The 21,962-nt window shown below is 38.1% G+C and overlaps 1 protein-coding gene across 1 annotated transcript in view; it reads left to right on the top strand.

Moving 5' to 3' along the window:
* Window positions 1-21,962, top strand: part of LOC136857016 (uncharacterized) — a 227,929-nt gene that overhangs the window by 177,782 nt on the left and 28,185 nt on the right. The window contains exons 6-7 of the mRNA XM_067135358.2: window positions 9,578-9,731; window positions 18,599-18,723. Of these exons, the coding sequence (XP_066991459.2) occupies window positions 9,578-9,731; window positions 18,599-18,723 (279 nt within the window). The remainder of the gene's footprint in view (window positions 1-9,577; window positions 9,732-18,598; window positions 18,724-21,962) is intronic.

A 21,962-nucleotide genomic window follows, 5' to 3' on the forward strand; every position in this document is an offset into this window, starting at 1 on the left:
AATAATAATCGCCTGCACTAGTACCCGAAAGCTCATAAGAATTACAAAAATATGTCTTGACATGTTCGTAAATGTTGTCATAAGTAGCCAAAATTGGGGAGAATAATAGGAAGGAGTATGAAGAAGAGTGGAAAGAAATTTAGAAGAAGAACAGTATGGATTTTGACAGGGCAGGTCAACAATAGACCCTATATTCACCATGAGGTTACTGATGGAAAAAACAGTGGGAATATGGAAAAGATCTTGTGATGGTATTTCTTGATCTAGAGAAGGCATACTATAATGTAATGGAGAAAAGGTGTAGGAAACCCCGGGAAAGAGAAGGGTGTGTAAGGCAATCAAGGGAACTAGTGACCGGGCGAGTTGGCCGTGCGGTCAGGGGCACGCGGCTGTGAGCTTGCATCCGGGAGATAGTGGGTTCGAATCCTGCTGTTGGCAGCCCTGAAGATGGTTTTCTATGGTTTCCCATTTTTGCACCAGGCAAATGCTGGGGCTGTACCTTAATTAAGGCAACGGCTGCTTCCTTCTAACTCCTAGGCCTTTCCTATCCCATCGTCGCCATAAGACCTTTCTGTGTCGGTGCGACGTACTAGCAAAGAAAAAAAAAGGGAACTAGTGAAAGCAATGTATTTGTTTCACTTGTGTTAGAAATCAAACTGGACTAAAACATGGAAGTGGATTGTCTCCACTTATCTTTATAATGGTTATGGATGAAATACTGAAGGAAACAAAGGCAAGATATGGAGGGGCTATGAAAATATTGCTGTTTGCAGATGACGTTGTGATCTGGGAAGTCAAGAATATCGAAGTGCAAATCCAACTAGAGGCTTTAAATGATAATATTCAGAAATATGGTATGAAAATCAGTGTGGAGAAGAGCAAAACAGTGGTGATGACAAGAGGAGAAAGCGAAGGAAAAAGAATTGTTAGTATCCAGGGACAAAACCTTGAGGTTGTTGAATAGTTCAAATATTTGGGAAGTGAAATAATGAGTGAAATAATGCAAGATGCAAGGTTGGATAAGGAGATCAGCAGAAGTATATATGCGGGAAATACGTTCTACAAAATGTGAGGAACCTGGTGTGGAACAGAGAAGTTCATATGAAATGTAAAGAGATAATGTACAAGATGTACTATACCCCTATATTAATGTATGCATCAGAGATTTGGAGATTGACAGCGAGAAATGAGAGTAAAATTCAGGCCAGTAAGATGATTGGTGGTGATTATTGTTTTAAGAGGAAGTACAACTAGGCAACCATCCTCTCAGGCCAGTAAGATGAAGTATGGTAGGGAAGACAAAGAGAGATAGAGTAAGAAATGTTGAGGTCAGAAAAGAGATAGGGGTAGAAACACTGAGTGATAGGATGGAGAAGAATAAATTGAGATGGTTTGGACATGTTGTGAGGATGGAGGAGGGAAGGTTACCAGCAGGAGGCAGGCCCGGAACAAGAGGGACGGACTCTGTCAAGAACATTATAAGAAAAAGACTGGACTGGAATACAATTACTGAAGAGGAGTGGTGGAAGGAGAGGCAATGGTGGAGAAATGCCATCAATACCCCGACTTGGCAGGAGCTGGACAAGGGGAAATGAAAATGATGATGTTCATAAATGTTTATACTGACTACTCCGCCCATGCAATTTTATGTCTAAGAAGCACACTCCTTGTGGAGAAATGATGCATTACACGAGCCTGAGCCATTTTGAGGCCAGTGCAACCTTTTATTTCCCAGCCTTCTATAACGACATAAGCTACGGTTCGTTTACACCAACGGGAGTTGTAGGGTATCAATAGTTGATGTCGACAGCACCTTTGAATGGGAGAGCTCCCTCGTGCACGTAGCGAGGAATCAATATGAAAGATGATCGATCGTATTCAACATAAACACTGGAGTCTGGTGTGTGAATATATTATTCTTGTTATCATTATTATTATTAACTTTATTGGCCACATTGGACCACTTGAGTCTTCCATGTACACTTTTCTTTGAAGGTTGTACTGTTTGATTCTTCTTTATCTGCCCAGTACTTCTTTCGTTCTGATCGCAGTGTTCTTAATTCATCTGAAATCTCTAAAGGCCTTCTGTGCACCATTTCAGTTGTAGATTTGTGATTCTTAAGAAGGGTGGTAATTTTATTCTTGTTCTCTGCATCTGTAATTTCGAGTCCAACTGTTTTGAGATCCTCTTGAATTTCTTTCATCCAGTAATTGTAAGATGTGAAAGAAATAAGAGATTGTTTTCTTCTTCTTTTTGCTGGTAACTCTCGATAGTTTCATTGGGGAGGATTCTCCAGACTCCTTCAACCTGGTACTTTTTATTTGTGCAAGTTCTGATAATTCTTCTTTCAGTTTTGAGGAACTGATCAGTTCTTTCATTTTTAATTTGGAACAAGGTTTTGCAAGCATAAGTGGCTTTGGGCAAAGTTACAGTTTTGTTGTGTTGGGATCTTAGTGCCTATTGACAAGCATTTTTTGTTATAAGGTGACCAAGTTAGATATTGTGCTTTTTCATTTTGTTGGTTCTGTTTATCCACGTTGCTTTCTCGCTTAAGTTGTGCACTATGATTTCTCCATATGCATATATTAGTGTATAACGGAAAAATTAACGCACCCAAATTTTCTCGTAATAACAGATTAAACAAAGAGTTCTCATTGTAACCGAAGGATATTACACAGATTAATGTAGGAATTTCTGAGGGGCATGAAAAACTCTTATTACAATGGAGTTTTCGCTATACCAGACTTCTGCTGTACTATCAGAGCTGTGGTAGATGTGTATGTGAGCTTGACATATCACTTTAGCGCTAAGTGCCCGTGTTCCAAATTCTTCTTCTGCCTTGAACCATCTTTAGGAAGCTTATGACTTTTTCGTAGGTTCTTAATGTCCCATAGGCCGTGCGCGTAGAGGCGCGCGGCTGTGAGCTTGCATCCGGGAGATAGTAGGTTCGAATCCGACTATCGGCAGCCCTGAAAATGGTTTTCCGTGGTTTCCCATTGTCACACCAGGCAAATGCTGGGGCTGTACCTTAATTAAGGCCACGGCCGCTTCCTCCCCATTTCTAGGCCTTTCCTGTCCCATCGTCGCCATAAGACCTATCTGTGTTGGTGCGACGTGAAGCAAAATAGCAAACAGAGTTAACATTAGTCAACTCCAAGGGTAAAAAAGAAAAGGCAACACCACCCACATAGTGAGTTGACTGTCTGGTTAGGGGCGCACAGCTGCAAGTTTGCATTCGGGAGATAGTGGGTTTGAACCCCAATTTTGGCAGCCCTGAAGGTGGTTTTCCGTTGTTTCTCATTTTCATACCAGGCAGATGCACCTTAATTAAGGTCATGGCCACTTCCTTTCCACTCCTAGCTCTTTCCTATCCCATCGTGCAACGTAAGGCCAATTGTAAAAAAAAACTCGGAAACCAAGACAGATCAGCTTTGGTACTAATGTTGTCGTCTTAACTCTTTAGTATGTTTCCTGTTTTTATGCATCTTTTAGTGAGTTTGTGTCTAGTTATATGGAACATCATCTTCCAAGTAGTCATGTTGATTACTGTTGACTCCTACAACTTTGCAGTTGAATAATTATGTTGCTTTAATAATTCTCTTACTCTGTCTACATGGTAACTACAGGGTTAACTTCAGGAGTACAAGTTCACTTCAGGGGTACAGTATTAGGTTTACATTTTGTAAAAAGCCATGCACGAGTCAAACAGTTGAGGATTTCAGCACCGGACGAGTTGGATGTGCTGTTAGGGGTGCGCAGCTGTGAGCGTATATCCGGGATGTAGTGGGTTTGAACTCCACTGTCGGCAGCCGTGAAGATAGTTTTCTGTGCTTTCCCATTTTCACACCAGGAAAATGCTGGGGCTGTTACCTTAATTAAGGCCACGGCTGCCTCCTTCTCACCCCTAGGCCTTTACTATCCCATCGTCACCATAAGACCCCTCTGTGTCGGTGCGACGTAAAGCCAATTGTAAAGAAAAAGAAAAGGATTTCACCACTGAAGGTTCCATCAGAAGCAATATTGATTTAAAGGATATTTTGGCTTTATTATTAACTATGGATGGGTCGATACAAGTTTTTCTCGATACTCGATACCGATACACAATATTTTCCATGATACTGGTACCCAATACTTCGATTCTCGATGCTGTTATTTCTACTTCTAGTGTCAATACAAAATAGAATGTTGGGAGAACTGTGTAATGCCAGTGAAATTAATTAGGTGCACATATTTAATGTGACAAAATTTAAAAAAATCAATGTACTTATTTTTAAACTCTACAGTAGACATTTAAAAGCAAAATGTGTTTTTTATGAGTTTTATGAGTTTTGTTAAAATATACTAGCATTCTTACTCTTTTGGGCTCATATGTACTTCTTTATCTGTTACATGTAAGTCCTGCTGTGCTAAATAGTCTTTCAGAGAAAACTGTTGCAGGTGGAGTACACAGATGTTTAGCAGCTAATTTTTTTAGTTTTGGAAATTTTGAATTTGTTTTCCAGTATGCCAGTGCACTAGAAAGAAGAGGTGACAAATCGTCGTTGAGATATGTAGCGATTTCTTCTTGGGAACTGTTAACTGGCAGTGAATCTGGCACACAATTATTTTCTTGCGTAATGTTACTGTACAGGTACCACATTCCTGGCAATTGCTCGGGCTTTGCAGTAGGTGACATCTAAAATAAAATAAGGAAAGGTTTGTGAACTGATTGATTGTTACAAATATATCAGTATTACATGACTATCCCTATATACGGGGTAGGTATCTGAAAATCTGATATTAGAAAAAAAAATATTTACCTGATCATTTCTGGATGCAGGACATTCCTCTTGGTTAGCAAGATCCACCAGTCGGTCTTTAGCACAACTGAGAGCATTGAGGCTGCGAAAAATTGGTCCTTTAAAGTGGGGATCCAACAGCATTGTAATGGAACATATTTCATTTTCTTCAAAGGATTTATACCTCACGTTCATTTCATCCAGCAATTACTGTCGAACAGTTGCAATTCCTGATCTACTGTCTGGCGGCTTTTCCAATTCAGAAATAACGCTGTTCACAATGGGCATCACTTCAGACACTGACACTGTAGATGAACTTACGGTGAGTGTTGCTTGATCGAAAATGTGTCAATCAGTATATTAACAAGATCCCACTGTGATACTGTAAGATTCACTGGCAAGGAGAGATCAGAGGATGGAAAAACTGTGGCCCTCTTTTGCTGCTGAAGTCTTCGTAATATATGTAGAGTTGAATTCCATTGCATAGGTTCACCCTGAATCAAGCGGTTTTGTGGTAAAGAAAGATGCTTCTGTAGCGCTTTGAGAATCTGGGTGGATTTTAAGAAGTGTTTGAAACTCCCAACTTGTTTCCTGCATGATGAAATGAGACTTTCAGTATTTTTTTGAAGTGAAAAGTCTATGCTTCAAAACAAGTTGGTATGTTTGAGCTAAACATGACAGGTGGGTAAAGTTTCCTAACTTCATAGTATTGCGACCGTTATCATGAACCACGATCATTAATTTATCAGTTAAACCCCAAGTTTCTAAAGTTTTCTTTAAAAAATTGGCTATATTTTCACCAGTTTGGCTCACTTCTTCAAATGGTATCACTTCAATGCATATTTTTAAGATTATAGTGCAGGTCCACAAAATGAACGGTGACACTTAAATAATCGTCGCAGGCTGTTGATGTCCACATATCCGTTGTAACGGCTACGCTGTTCGCATTTTGTAGTTCTTTTGTTACTCTTCTTTCCACTTCTTCGTAAAGTTCTGGAAATATTTGATTAGATATTTGCTTACGAGAAGGCATAGCATATCTAGGTTCAAGATACTTAATCAACTTCTTAAATCCTTCATTCTCAACAATGCTGAATGGTTGGTTATTTTTGCATACCATTGTAGCGATTGTTTGCTGGTAATTGTCTTCGACCGACTATTACCTGGTTTAAATGCAGATTTCTTGTCCATAAATGACTGTTGAGAGAATGATGGTGATGATGATGCCGATGTCATCGATGACCGTGAAAGAAGAGTCGCAGGCTCATCTACTATTACTTCTTTCAGAAATTGAATTTCCACTTCCGCAGAATTTTTTTATTAAGATGTTCTGAAAAAGTAATTTTATGCACTGATGTGACATGCTTTTTAGTTTACTAGTGTTGTGAGATAATCCACCACGCAAACAAACCTCTCTCTCTCTTTTTTTTTTTTTCAAATGCGACAAATAGCATGATCTTTACTATGGGGGTCCATTTGAAAATAGTTCCACACTTCACTCATATTGAACTAAATACAATACAGATGGTATGGTACCACGAAACGAAACACACAATCTTCTGTCACGTAGAGGTAGCAACTGAAGAATAAATAATCAGTTTGGAGAATGGTTGGGCAGTGGGGAGGAGAACTAATGCTCATAACAGGCGGTCAACCTCATTAGGCCTTACCTTACATTTGGTTTTCCCAAAGAAGTTGTCTGTTTACATGCATTGACATTTCTAGTTATCTCCAGAGAAGCAAGTGGGAAAATCCAGATATTAAGGTAATGAGGACCAACCCCTGCTGCAGGGAAATTCCTAGCAGCTGCAGCAGAGCTCCTGCAGATGATGTTCCCTCTTAACTGACAGCACTGCATTCAAACATGACTTTTTTTTTTGCTAGGGGCTTTACGTCGCACCGACACATGACAATTAAGAACATACCAAAATAGATCACTTTATGATTCGATAATATATTCAAGTGACGGACTTTCACCTGAAAGCCCTGTCCGGTTCCATGGCTAAATGGTTAGTGTGCTGGCCTTTGGTAACAGGGGTCCCAGGTTCGATTCCTGGCAGGGTTGCGAATTTTAACCATCATTGGTTAATTTCGCTGTCACGGGGACTGTGTGTATGTGGTTTCATCATCATCATTTCATCCTCATCATGGCGCGCAGGTTGCCTACGGGAGTCAAATCTAAAGACCTGCACCTGGCGAGCCGAACGTGTCGTCGGACACTCCCGGCACTAAAAGCCATATGCCATTTCATTTCACCAGAAAGCTGTAACTGTAGGTTGATCTGTCAAATATTTCTTTTAGGAGGAGTTTCATTTTTTACCCACAACACAAGGAAGGTAATTTCTCTATTGTTAGAAAATCACAAAGAAGCACTTCCTAGAAAATTCAACTCAACATGTAATTAGTCAGGTTCTTGCTTGATTTTCAGTGAGGTAATTAGATTTTTGTGTTTGCACTGAATAAGCAGGAATTGAAGGAAGGGTCTTCCTGATCATGTCTCTCTCTTCATCTCTACTGTTCACGTGGTCATTGTGACCACTTTAAAATGTTCTACTTACTGCAGTAATATTTTATGATTTTAAAAGGAAATAAAAATTGCAGAATTACCACCGAAGTATCAAAAAAGTATCAAGCAAATTTTCTGAAGTATTCGATACAGGTGGGGTTATAAATATACTCCTTTTGTAAACTAAGTGAGATCGCTGTTTTCAATACGGAACAAAAATTAGAATGATGGTGTGTAAAGTATCGTTCGATTTCGATACCATGTGCAAGTATCTTGAGTATCGAGGTATCAAAAGTATCGAGGACCCATCCCTATTATTGACAACTCTTCTTTGTAGCATTCAAGCCCCTCTTTTATGATACCCATTTTCCTCTCATTCTTTGAGTGATCTTCCTTCACCGAGTGAGTGGGTACGCGGTTTGGGTCACATAACTGTCAGCTTGCATTTTGGGAGATGGTGGTTGGAACCCAACTGTCAGCAGCCATGAAGATGTCTTTCCATTGTTTCCCATTTTCACACCAGACATGCTGGTACTGTACCTTAATTAAGCCCATGGTTGCATCCTCCCTGCTAACTTTATCCCATCCCATAGTCGCCATAGTAGCTATCTGTGTTGGTGTGATTTAAAACAAATTGTAAGTGATCTTCCTTCATTTTTTTTTTCTTTTCATTTTGACAGTCTACTTCATTATCTTCCTTAACAATAAGGACAAATCTTTTCAGGTTATCCCAGTTATTTATGTGGTCGTTAATAAAGGACAATGACAGCACCAATTTTCAGATTGTAGAAGAGCAATCACAATAACCACCACCTTCACCAGCTAGTTCATTACTATATTACCAGAACCATATTTCCATATCAATGAAGCTCACCGTTGATCACAACATCTCGCTTCTGTTTCGACAATCAGCAATTTCAGATTAGCTTTACATCAAGCTTCTTAAATGGATATCCACTACATTCAACAGACAGCAAGTTCGTCATTAGTGAATGAATAGTTTTTTAAATAAACTGATAAAGATAGATTTATTTTTATACGCAGTATTGGCCAGTACGAAGTATCGAAGTTGACAATCTATTTTAATAAATTGAGAACACTCCGGACTTTAAAAATTGTATTTCTGAGATGAAAAATTGATTTTAATGAGATTTACATGAGTAAAACATTTCTCTGTGTCAAAGTCAAGTTTTAAAATCACTAAGAAGTGCAGTACCAAACAAACATTGCCAAAGAATTCTGTATTTTTGAATGTCATTTTGATGTTTTGATAGTCTGTGTCCATAACTTGAACTTGTAAAACAAGTTTTTATATACCAGTTTGATCATATCATTCTTTTCAACGTCCAAAGAAAATATAAATTTGTTAATGTAACCAAATGATTTTTCAGAACTTGTATATGTGTTTCAAGATGATGACACAGCATTTTATTGACTTGTAGCATTATAACTCTCTTAACTGTAATGTTTAAATGTGTTTTATTGTGGGTGTTATTTGTAGGTGAGGAAGGTCACAAATAATGACCGAAACATGTCCTACTATCTGTGATTCATTTTATATGTTAAATTGAATAGTATTGAAAGGTGGAAAATATATATTATTCCAATTATAGGAATAAATTAATTTGTCATTTTGACAGAACCAAAAATGAAATTCATCAATTGTAAAAATGTATCAGGCATAAAAGACTGAAACATTGACTTTCTATTAATTGTTATGTACACTTTTTATATACTGATAGAACTAATATTTCCAGAGATATTTGGAAGTTTGTGAAAAATATAATTATTGCAAATATTTCTATTATTATTATTATTATTATTATTATTATTATTATTATTATTATTATTATTATTATTATTATTATTATTATTATTATTTATAAGATAAAAGTGCATAAAACATAAAATTATATTTTACATAACTTTTGTAATGTACAGTTTTTCAGTACAGCTAATACTAACACAGAAATTTGAAATTTCCTGTTTTGGTCCCCTTTTGCAATGTCTATATACTAATCAAATAATATATAGCCTAGTGCACTCTCGGGATATCCCTGAACTGAAATAGTTTCAGGAAGTTCTGTCCGGCCTTTTCCCTCATGATGTTCGCACAAACAACTAGACAGAGAAAAGTCGAACTGAACCTAAACCTATCTTTGACTTTTGTATACTTCATCTGAGACAAATACAAAGTATGAAGCCAAAATTTGAAGTGTACAGGCAAATTAATTTATGTATATAGATAATATTGGTTTCAGGATGCTTTGGCCTTATTATTATTCTTTGTAGCATTCTAGGTGTAACACCACATAGTACGGACGATGACATCAAGAAATACTATAAACGGCAAGCATTTCTTGTTCATCCTGATAAAAATAACCAACCTGGTGCTGAAGAGGCTTTCAAGATATTAGTTCATGCATTTGAGCTCATTGGTGAACCGGTAAGTTTTATCAATATCACTGTTTGTCAGAAAACGAAGGTAGGTTTTATCTTTGTAGATCTGTAAATAGAGCCTCTATATACAACTTAAGATATCTTTTTTAAATACATGTAGTTAAATTTATTATAGGATTATTACTTGTCTTTAACCTGTAAGGGCACTCCAGTATTACAGATCTTTTCTTCTTTAACATGTCTGTCACATGTTGACGGGGCAGCTAGTTGGCTACCTGTCACCACTTGACACGATTATATGCTTCATCAGGGTACAGGCCTGTAATCTTAAGATCTTCATGCAAGGTGTCAAGTCAACACTGCCTTCGTTGTCTCGCCAACCATTTCCCATCTACAGTGCTTGCAAAGCAAGACCAGGCTTTGCCTCTGTTGGTGCTTCTGCTCAAAGTATGCGCATCTACCAGCATACAAGGCTTTCTCTCATGTTTTCAGCAATTGGTGCTACTTCATATTGCCTGTGAACTTAGTCATTTGTGACAAGATTATGGTCAGACCAGATGTCCATCTGAAAATCTTTGTTTGCATGATAGCAAGTTGATGTTTCACTTCTCATCATGAGCACTAGCATTCAGCACAATACAGGGCATCCGGATGGACTACAGAATGGTATATTTTGACTTGCACTGGCCTGGAATATTCCTTTCACAGGGTACGTCACTCACAGAGCATCATTTAAACCATGCACTACTCAAATAGTTATAGAGATTTTACCCCTGAGGGTTCCATCAGCAGCAGTAGTCGAGCTAAGGCATTTTTTGTGTCATTGATAGGCCAGCAACAAAAGTATCGATTAGGTAGAAAAAGTATCGATTTGATGGAACAATTTCTCAGTTTGGGTATCCATGACTGGTGATGAGGTGAGGTGAGAGAGCAAATCTCTGATGGACTCCAGTGGAAACAGGAAATTACCTGATAATACAGCATCTGATTGTATCTGACTCTTAGGATCATGGTAGAGAAGTTTGATCCATTCTATTAGCTCTTCAAGTACTTCATTCTCATGCAGGGCAAGCCAGATCAACTTGTGTGGCACTTGGTCAAATGCCTTTTTCAGGTCAAGGAAAGTGAGGTGCTGGTGCTTTGACTTCTCGCAATATTTTTGATAAGCAAATGATCCTTATATTATAATGAAAATGAAAACCTACAACCTACAACCGGGTCAGGGATGTGATGAATGAATCATATATAGGCTATTATTACGATGGGGTCGCCACTCCCAAAGTGATTTATTAATGACTGATAGATAGCATGAAATGAGAATGGAGAGTGTTGCTGGAATGAAAGATGACAGGGAAAACCGGAGTACCCGGAGAAAAACCTGTCCCGCCTCCGCTTTGTCCAGCACAAATCTCACATGGAGTAACCGGGATTTGAACCACGGTACCCAGCGGTGAGAGGCCGACGCGCTGCCGTCTGAGCCACGGAGGCTCTCCTTATATTATAATATTGAACCATATTAACATGACGTGTGTGTGTGTTTTTTTTTTGTTTTTTTTTTGTTTTTTTTGTCACCTAGGACCATTACTGATTATTCCTTGGAAGGAGTTGGTGTTGCATATTCTCTTACGTTTCCTTTTCAACCAGTCTGGGCTTGACAGTGAAACAGAATTTCAAGGTGGAAGGACATACAGTTGTCAGAATTTTTCAAGCAGAAAGAGTGAATCAGAGTGACTTCCATGATCGTTACTGATTGTTTATAGTCAGATTGTTTTACGCTGGAAAGAAATTTGAGTATGGTGTAAAATTCTGAGATGATTATACAGGAAACAGGTGATAATCTGAAGCAAAACAGAGACTGATGAAAATGTATGAAATTGTGCAGTTATTGAAAGTTGTTTACAAAAGTTCATTACCTGAAAACCAAAATGCATTGTCAATGACAGTTTTGGAGAAATTTCTTGAAAAGTAGTGTTTGTAGTGCTTGCTTGTATATTTTTTACATGTTTATGTAATTGTATTTGTATATCAATGTCCTGATGTGAAAATATATATGCATGCTCCTGTAAGTGAAGCTTCAGTATATATAGAAAGTGCTAATTAGCATCATCCTTCATATTTGCAAAGCGTGGAGATTGAGATCACTATATAATTTTATAATGACCAGTTGTAATGTTAATGTAGTTATATTAAATCAGTTTTGGGAAGTATATTCAGAGTTAAATTTGAGAGCACATTGAAACTTTATGAGGCTAACAAAGGAACTAACTCTGAGCTCATATTAAAACCTAGAAATTTTGCTGAAATCATCTAGCTCCTGTAGGAAGCTCACCTGCCAAAAATCATCTGTGAGTTTTGACTGGAATTAAGGCCATGGCCGCTTCCTTGTTGGTAGCAGTTGGATATCTCTGAACAGTTCCAGATATTCAAGCTTGAACACAACAGTTATTTATCTATACACTATTGCTTGTCTGAAATAAAGCAGAAGCACAAGTGATTTATATACAGTAGATAGTGATTAAAACGCACATTTTTTTGTTCGGAAAATAGTCATCTTATTTTTACTGTGTTCTTGTCAGCTGCCTCTCTGAATCAGTGGTAGAGTGTCGGCTTTGGGATTCTAATACAGCAGGTTCAAATCTGGCAGAGGTAGTTGGATATTTGAAGGGCAGAAAAAAGTCCATGCTGGGTAGAGTAGCTCAGACATTAGAGCACTGGCCTTCTGAGCTCAGTTTGGCAGGTTCGATCCGGGTTCACTCCGGTGGTATTTGAAAGTGCTCAGATACATCAGCCTTGTGTTGGTAGATTTACTGGCACGTAAAAGAATTCCTGCGAGACGAAATTCCAGCACTTCAGCGCCTCAAAAAACCAAAAAGGTGTTAGTGGGATGTAAGAACAATAATATTATAATTTTAAAAGTCCGTGCGGCACTCCATGCCATACGATGTTGGTATGTAAAAGATCTCTTTTATCTCTGGTGACACATTTGGTGTTTACCTGACAAAATTCATTTAAATTCAGCCATAGATGCCCAAGAGAGATTCATGTTTACTCTACCATTTAGTAGGCGTAGAGTAAAATGGAATTATATAGATATTGATTCCCATAGGGAACCTGAAGTATTTGTCCCGAATTAGTACATTCATAATTCCAATATAAATAGTCCATTATTGGACATTGTAAATTTTCCAGCTAACTCATTTTTGTAAAAGAGACCAAGTCTCTCATAGTGCATTGGCACTGCCTGTGGCTCCAAGTAGCCTATACAATGGTCTTTGTTATATGCACTATCTGCGTCTTGGTAGGTGTTCTAGTTACCAACTGATGAGCCCAAATTGGTACACTGGGACAAAACTCTGGTAACCAAGAATGAATTAGCTGGGAAATTTATAATGTCCAGTAATGGATCATTTATATTGGAATTAAAATGGAATGTAAAAATTGACGAGCAGACAGCCACATGGCGTCAAATTAAAATGTCTGTACACGGGAGCTGAGGCCATACAATTCTTCTTCTTGTTGTTGTTGTTCTTTTTACATTTGTTTTATACTAGAATCCCAAGAAACATAGTAGTAGAACTATATGGCATGTTACAATTAGGTTTGGGCAGCTATGATTACTGATGGAACACCTGCTCAGATAAACGTTGATGCATGAAAGCAACTGCTCCGTCTCTTGGCAGCGGTATTAGATTTGAGTTTTATTCTAGTGGTTAGGTCAGTTAACTTGTATTTATATGAGTCATGAATCAAATTAATATACTAGAGTTTACATTGTGTTCTTTGGACAAAACAAATATGAAAGGAAGGAAAAATGAGTTGGTATAATATTGAAGCATTTGTAAAACATCCCATGGATGTTAAAGAGACATGTCTGTTGATATTAGTGACACTTATTATGAGTGAGATCCAGCCAGAAAGCATTGGCGGTGTTACGGCTTCATGTTTGAGCCTTGATGTCCAGTCTATTGAATTCCGTGAATTGAACAATCAATAATTTAGTTTGTGCTATGTTTTGTAGTCCAGACAAAAAACTGAGGGAGGAGATTGGCAGTGATTATAAGAGAACAGCTGTTACGTTTTGGAAGAATTAAGGTGGTAAGAAAATGACTTAAATTCCTTAGTACACAGCAAGTTTTGTTCGGTGGCATCATCGCGGCAACTTTACTCGTAGAAAAGAACAGCTCAATACTATGTCGATCACCCCCATGGAACTTAAAAGAATTTGTATCAGAAATTATATTCTCATTTTGTGGAAGCCAGAAGAGCAGACTGCAATGTTTCAAAATATTCATAACTGTTGACTTGTGATATTTCAAGGGATGTTTTAACTAGGAGTAATTTTAGTGCATAAACTTGGTTGTCTTGGTTTGAAAAAAGTTATAAAATTGTTCAGCAGATTTGTCCATTTCTTTTTCCTTTTGCTCAAAGGAATGAGATGGAAAAGTAATAAATAATCAGAGAGTGACTGGTGAACTACTCACCCTTTTCCATTTACAATAGTGATCACAGTGGTTTTGTGTACAAAATAAGAGTCAAAAGGACTTTGTCTTTTGTTGGGGTAAAATATACACATACTGTACACAAACTGTTGTCCAAGCCATTAGTGCACTAACCCACTCATACACCGTAATGTGCATGATTAACATGGATGGATCTCTTTTACCTATACTGTATTGTTTATTTTGCTTTGGGAGGAAATAGGAACTATTTTTGACCCTTATGTAGAAACGTATGTTGAAAGCGTAAAATAATTTTTTCTCCAAAAACTCGCTATGAAGATTCGTCTCATTTCATATGCGACTCTGTAGAGAAGCGGGGCTAGGGTTGGGTACACACTAAACTAGGAAAAAATGGGGTGAAAGGACTCCTTTCTTTCCAATCTGTGAAGACTATTGTGCTTTCTTTTTAACTCATGGACTAGTTATAAAAAATACGGCTTGCCTGGAAGATATTTCTTCTACCAAGGCCATTGAACTAATGCATATTCCTTCTGGAAACACAGGCAAGATTCAACCATTAAACAAAATTTTCTTCGTGCAGTGGAAAACTTGTTACTGTTGATTGACAGAAATCTTAAGAACTAATGAAGATATGCGCTTTGAGCTGTTCCATAGAGACAACATTTAGAAAATTTTCAAATTTCCTCTCCCCAGTTCTAGGATATGATTAACCCTACAATACTAAAGGGGCAAAAGTATGACATTGTTACTAAACCTTCGTAAATTTGACAACTCAAAAGTTTTATTGTAAATGAGACACATTTTTGAAGTGTTCTGCTTTGACATGAAATCAAAATGAACAATCATGCATAATGGAATCATTGATGACAAAAATGAACTTCAAAGTGTTCTTTTTCCTTAGGTAGCATTGTCACAATCCAGGCAATAATTGGCACGATGTTCTGCACAAATAGCTCTTGAACAGTGGTTGCTAAATGTTGTAGTCAACCTCCTTTTGCTCAAAGGACAAAGTGAGTATATTTTCCCTCCTTGTGCATGTTTTGGCTGTTCTTGTTGCTGAGCGGTGATTCCCAGCTGCTCACAGATCATCAGCTGGAGAGTACGTTGGAGGCCTCGAGTGTTCAGACAGTTTTCCATTTGTAGTACAGTCAAATCATGATTCAGGGACTTCATAAACACTTTTCTTGACAGGAGATTTTAATTTTTTTGTGAATTTATTAATGCAGTAAATGATGTATGCATTGACAAAGGCAATATTTAACATTCCATAGAATAGATATAACCTTCTAGTTTTCTTGCTGCAAGATAAAGTTGTCGCAAGATCTGATCTGTGTCAACTGCACCCTTTGTGTCATTATACGCCAGTACCATTTTGGGTTTCTTAAGAGTCAGATCCAAGTTCATGTTTTCGTGGGTTGTTCACAAAAGCGTGACCAGCTTCTTCCATTTAGATTTATATGAGAGAAGTGTTTTGACCATCAGACCAGAACATCGATGTCCTTACCGGCCTGCGTTTAGAAGTAAGCATCTCCAGAGGAATCTTACGCTTATTAGCTCAAAGTGTTCCTACAACTGTAAGATTGAACGGTGATTTTAACAGTTCATCGGCTAAGTGAACACTTGTGAACCAATTATCCATGGTCACATTCCTGTTTGTCCTGTGGATAGGCTTTTTCACTTCCTTGACAAGGTACTCAGCTTGTGGCACACTGAAACAATTCATTTTCCCAACGTACGGGATAGTATTGAACATATAATTTGTAGCTACATCACATGCTATTACTCCTTTCAAGCCATATTTAGCTGGCTTGTTAGGTATAAATATTTTAAAGGACATTTGCCACGAAATTCAATCAGTTGTCCATCCACAGTTACGAAAGATCCTGGTTTGTAATGGCTCTGGCAGTTTGCAATGAAGCATCCCATGTATCTGTAATTGGTGCCAACCTGTCGAGTTTCTTCCTCTCGTCTCGAGTATCCAAATTTTCAAATCTAAGACCTCGGGATAAATTCAAACCTGTTTGCACTCATAACGGACCTATACTTAGTGCCACAAGGAGAGGTATCGAACAGCTCTCTCACTGCTAGATGATTGTTCTTCATGGTGGCAATTGGTGCTAACAAACCCAAAAATGAAATTAATCTTCTCTCATGTTACATTAGATATAGTTGTAGAGGTAACCTTGTAGCTATGAGCCACTAGTGAACTCAGTGATGGAATTAATCATATTTTCATTGATAAACAAAAGGAAACAATCTTTTGGTGTATTAGTAGATTTTGAATTTCCAACAACATCCGGATGAAAACAACATTTCTCGCTGCAGTGTAAATTCTCTAGGTTTTGTTGACCAAATATGCCCATTTTTCCCCCTGATACATTTCTTTGTAAGCAGAATTATTCTAGGATCTAAAGCAGGGGCATCCAAACAGCGCTCTGGCAGCGCTCTAAGCCAGTGCTCCGAGCGCTTCGGGGGAAGGTAGTTTTGGTAGTGGTGGGAGAAGCTTGACTGGCTGAGTGAGCAGCCGATCCATCATTCGCTAGTCTAGTCCAATGCGCTTTGTTGACAGCGTGTAACTAAGTCAATTTTGCAATTGGCATGACTGAACATCATACAAAGAAAATAAGGAGTGGTGAAGCAGCAGCCTTTAAAGCAGAATGAGAAATTTCATTTTTCTGTGCAGGTTATAAATGGCATGCCAAATGTTTAGTGTGCCACCAAGATTTAATGTGTTTAAAAATACACAATTTGGAAAGGCACTACAGTGCCAACCACAGGGATGATTACGGTGATTTGACAGACGCCCGTCACCAACCGAAGTTGGAAGAATTGAAAGAAAATTTCAAGCAGCACTATTCTGTAAGTATTATTGTTTTAATTTGAAAATGCTTGTTTACAAACAGGAATGAAGAAATGATTGAATTATCTGAAGAACACTAAAATTGTGACTTGCCGTATTTTTGTCTGAGGAGAGTGAGGTTGGTGGACCCATTTTACGAGCAAGCTACAAATGTTCGCTGCGAATTGCCAAAGCTGGGAAACTCTTCAGAATTTAATCAAGGAGTGCCTAATTGACGCGGTGGCATGTATTTGTCCTATGGAGCTAGTTGAGAAATTTGACAAAATCTCTCTCTCTCCTCAAACTGTTGCTCGCAGAATAGACAATATGGGCATTGATATGGAACAGCAATTAATGGAGAAGGCAGCAGATTTTGTATCCTTTTCCATCGCCCTCGACGAATCAACCGACATAGCAGACACAGCTCAGCTCGTTATTTTCATTCGAGGGGTGGATGACGATCTTCGGGTCACCAAGAATTTCCCATACTTGGTAGCTCGCAAAGACACCGCTACCAGTTTTGATATTTTCCAAGCTGTGGAGGGTGTCTTTGAGTCAATGGAATTCAAATGGGAGTGGTTGACGAGTGTAACAGCATCACTAAACCTTAGTAATATTTACGACATAGCTCCTACAGCAAGTAAGCTATCATAGTCCAATGAATAATCACTGTCATGTCAGTGGCATTGTTTGAACTGAAGCTACTGAAAGGAACGTGCACCTCTAGGGTTCAGAATGGTGGAACCAGGCAATAGTACCAACTACGCTTGTAAAATTTATGAAGGTTTAGTGTTGTAGGGTTAAATCTTCTTTATTCGCAACAAAATACTCTCTGGAGCAACCTGCCGAGTTTATAGGGCCAGTTAAATACTATCTACAGACAAGTGTAGAAAAATATGAATCAGAACAGTGTGGAGAAGAACAGTGATCATTTGGTGCTTATCACTCTACCAAGATGAGTCACTTGTGCTTCTGCTTTATTTTGGACAAGCGATAGTGTGTAGATAATGACTATTACGGTTAAGCGTGCATCTCACCACTTGCTCAATCATCTGGAACTCTTCAGGGATGTCCAACTGCTGCTATCGGGTGAGTTGGCCGTGAGGTTAGGGCTGTGCAGCTGTGGGCTTGCATCCGGGAGATAGTGGATTCGAACCCCATTTTTGGCAGCCCTGAAGATGGTTTTCTGTGGTTTCCCATTTTCACACCAGGCAAATGCCGGGGCTGCGCCTTAATTAAGGCCACAGCTGCTTCCTTCCCACTCCTAGACATTTCCTATCCCATCGTCACCAAAGACCTGTCTGTGTCGGTGCGACGTAAAACAAGTAGCAACTGCTGCTAACTGACTACTGTCATATGACATATGCCAAGTTTAACTTAACCTTCCATTTAAAACTTGCATCTATTTTTTGATAATTGAGCTTTCTATAGAATGTGGATGATTTTCGCAAAATTTAAGTTGTAACATGTAGACGGGTGTTCTCATTTTATTTTTAAGTGAATCTAATACGAAGGAGATCAACATTTTATTTTCTCTCTTGTAAATCAGTAATGTAAATTGATTGTCAAAGTGGACTTATTAATTTAAGTTATGAGATTCATTATGGTTTATAGGAACGTCGCAAAGCATATGACCATCGTGTTGCTGAGACACAGCAGGTGGAGCAAGCATGGAGTGAACTAAGTGACCTTTTGTCGCAGTTACATCAAAAGATGGAATATGCTGCTAACACTATCAGGTACAGTATTCAAGACTATCCGAATAGATATATTGGTGTAGAGTGAAACAACTTTTTGACTGGCGCTGATTAGACCCTGGTGATGAGGATTATACTGTAAACAGTGTCTGTTGCAAAGAAGTGTCCATTTGAGAGAAATGTAAAGTGAAACTTGTCAGAACTGTATTCTTTATGACTCAATCTTATTCTAAGCATACATTATGTAACTGGAACATTTTGACTTATTGTGCTAATCCACTCAATTAGTGCTACGTGTATCAATTTCATAATCAGAAAAAATATCTATAAAATGTCCTGAAAATCCTCCAAAACTGACTTACAGTAAGCAAGAAAGTGACCCTGAAATAATCTTCTCCAGCATTGTTCTTGTTAGTTTTGCTGATGCAGATTTTTCTCCACGTTTCTTAGTGGTAAACTAGCAATTCATCAATGGTCATCATCTTCATATCAGAGCTGATAGTATCCTTCCAGCGTGTTTGTGGCCTACGTCGTCTTCTGCTTCTCTCTCCAGGAGAGGCCATTTGGTGCAGTCTCTTCCTCAGCTGTAACCATGATCTTGCTTTTAGCATAATCAAAATTCGTGGGCTTTTTTTTAAACTTATGGGTCAACGTACTTCTTACACGCCCCTATTTCTTACTTTGTCTAGCCTATATGTCCAATGCAGCACTTTTTTTTTTTTTCTCTCTGACCTCTTAGTTTTCTTTCAAAGGCTTTAGTCGTAGGAACTATTCTAAAGCATACAATAGTGCTGAGTAGACAGAGCTCTTGTAGACTATACCTTTGAAGTTCAGTGGCATTCTCGTGTCGCACAGAACTTCAGTTGCCATTCTACATTTGTTTCGGACAGACTGAACCCTCCGATTTATCTCTGCTGTGGTTTCTCCATCACTTTGAATCACTGAATGTACATATTTGAATGATTTTGCCACAGTTATGATCTTTCCTTGTAAACTTACTTGGCCAGGAGTTGCTTTCCAGCACAGATTCACTTTTTTCTAGTGAAGCTTTTGCTTTTGTACGTGATTCAGCATGCAGAACAATAGTGTCTGCATAAGTCATGGTTCATGGAACTCTGGATCGAATCTCATCAGATTCTGCACCTATGAGTACTGCAAAAAAACAAGTGACTAAGTACCAATCCCAGATGTAGTCCAACTTCCACACCAACACATTCTGTTTCTCTTATACCACATTCCACATTCATACTGCTGTTGGTGTACATGTCTTGGACTCTTCTGACATACTTTTCCACAAATCCTTTTGCACTTCTCTAAGTCAACAAACACACAGTGAAGCTCCTTTTTCCCTTCTAAATAGCACTCCACAAATTTCCATTAGAGGTACACACGTGTCTCCCATATAAACATCGTTTAAACATTGCTACTTGAAATTGGTAGTGGTGTGAACCAGTATTCTTTAGTTGTATAAACTTATGAGTATGATTTTTAATAGAACATTCTTTTATTTTTATGATAATGGGTGTAATTACATGTCAGTGCATTTTGGCAGTTTTAAATAGTGAAATGGTTAAATTCCTGCAGCTGATAATCAAACTTTTAAATAAAGATTTGAAATTACTAACAGAAGATTTAGCAAAGTTTCAAACCAAAAATACTGAAATAAAAGAAAAACTAAAGCAAAAGTCATCAGAAATGTGTGTGGAAATAAACGTTGGAAATCAGTTGTGATGTATGGCAAGATTAAAAGAAGGCCTTATAAGCTCCGTGCGTATAGCAATGTGCTGCTGCGGGTGGAAATTACGAGAACTACTTAGGGTCACCTTCATCAACAGCTGACCATAAGAAGCTGGAATATGTGTGATGTTTACATACATAAGTTCTGTCATTTTACAGTGGCCCTCTATCGCTGAATCCCTCTCTATGTTCTTTTCTAAAGCCATTTTTAGAATCTAAGACCACATTCCCTATGTGTTGATCCGGTCATGTTTGTGATGTACATAACCGCTCTGATGGATCACACTGACGTGAAGTGTAGAACCTTGTGTCCCTGTACATTCTTTATCCCAAGTTTGGTTTTATTTTGTTTTTGACAAAGTATGTGATACCTACATACTGTATGTCCTTGTAGCTAATTTCTTATCTTTCCCCACTTTACAATTAATATATCGTCCTGCATAGTTTTAGCTTTACTCGATGAAACGACTAGTGGCTGGGTATAAGGTAAAAGCGGAACCCAATAAATAAATTAAGAAGGAGAAGAAGAAGAAGAAGAAGAAGAATCATTTTACAATGCTGTTTTTAGATGACTGTATTTTAATGTCATAACTTTTGGGCAGAACTACAGTATATGCTTGTTGACTGCATTAATAGATACTGTGATACAAAGGTTTTCTTCACGACCTCATGAAATACATTTGAAAAGATGGTAGATCATAGCAGTTAATCACAAGAAATAATTCAGGCTTTATACATTTTAATTAATACAAAATAACTCTTTACAGAATATATTTTAACCATTTTACAAATGGGTTAACAATTAGAAACAAAATATTATATCTGCAAAGCAAGCTGCAGTAGGCCATCTTTTTTAGAGTGCACACATCATAATAGATGCACATTGTATTGTATTGCCATAGTCTTAATTATAGCCAGTAGAATAATAATAATACCATACTGTACTACAGAACAAAGCGTGAAATTTTATAGTATTTTATAATATAGTCAAGGATTTCAATCTTAAATAGTTAATTCCCTTGGTTTGGGGACTGGGTATCTGTGTTGTCCCAAACTTCTGTGTAACTTGCATGCTACGCACAATACTTATCCCCTAGCACAATAACATGCAGTTTCCCATAGATAGCAGATACTGCCCACCCTCACCAGAATTTCTACCTTACAAGTGCTGCACCAGGCTTGCAATAGCCATAATAATAATAATAATAATTTTGTGTGGCTATTTCTAGCCGAGTGCAGCCCTTGTAAGGCAGACCCTTCGATGAGAGTGGGCGGCATCTGCCATCTGTAGGTAACTGTGCATTATTGTGGTGGAGGATAGTGAGTTGCAGGGATGTTGGGGACAGCACAAACACCCAGCCCCTGGGCCATTGGAATTAACCAATTAAAGTTAAAATCCCCGACCCGGCCAGGAATCGAACCTGGACCCTCTGAACCGAAGGCCAGTACACTGACCATTCAGCCAACGAGTCGGACGCAGTAGCCATGCAAAATTGTTAAAATTATCCCGTATGATTTGAGTTCATAATTGCTAAATACATTGC

This window comes from Anabrus simplex, chromosome 1 (genome assembly GCF_040414725.1).
Source record: "Anabrus simplex isolate iqAnaSimp1 chromosome 1, ASM4041472v1, whole genome shotgun sequence".
Taxonomy (NCBI): domain Eukaryota; kingdom Metazoa; phylum Arthropoda; class Insecta; order Orthoptera; family Tettigoniidae; genus Anabrus; species Anabrus simplex.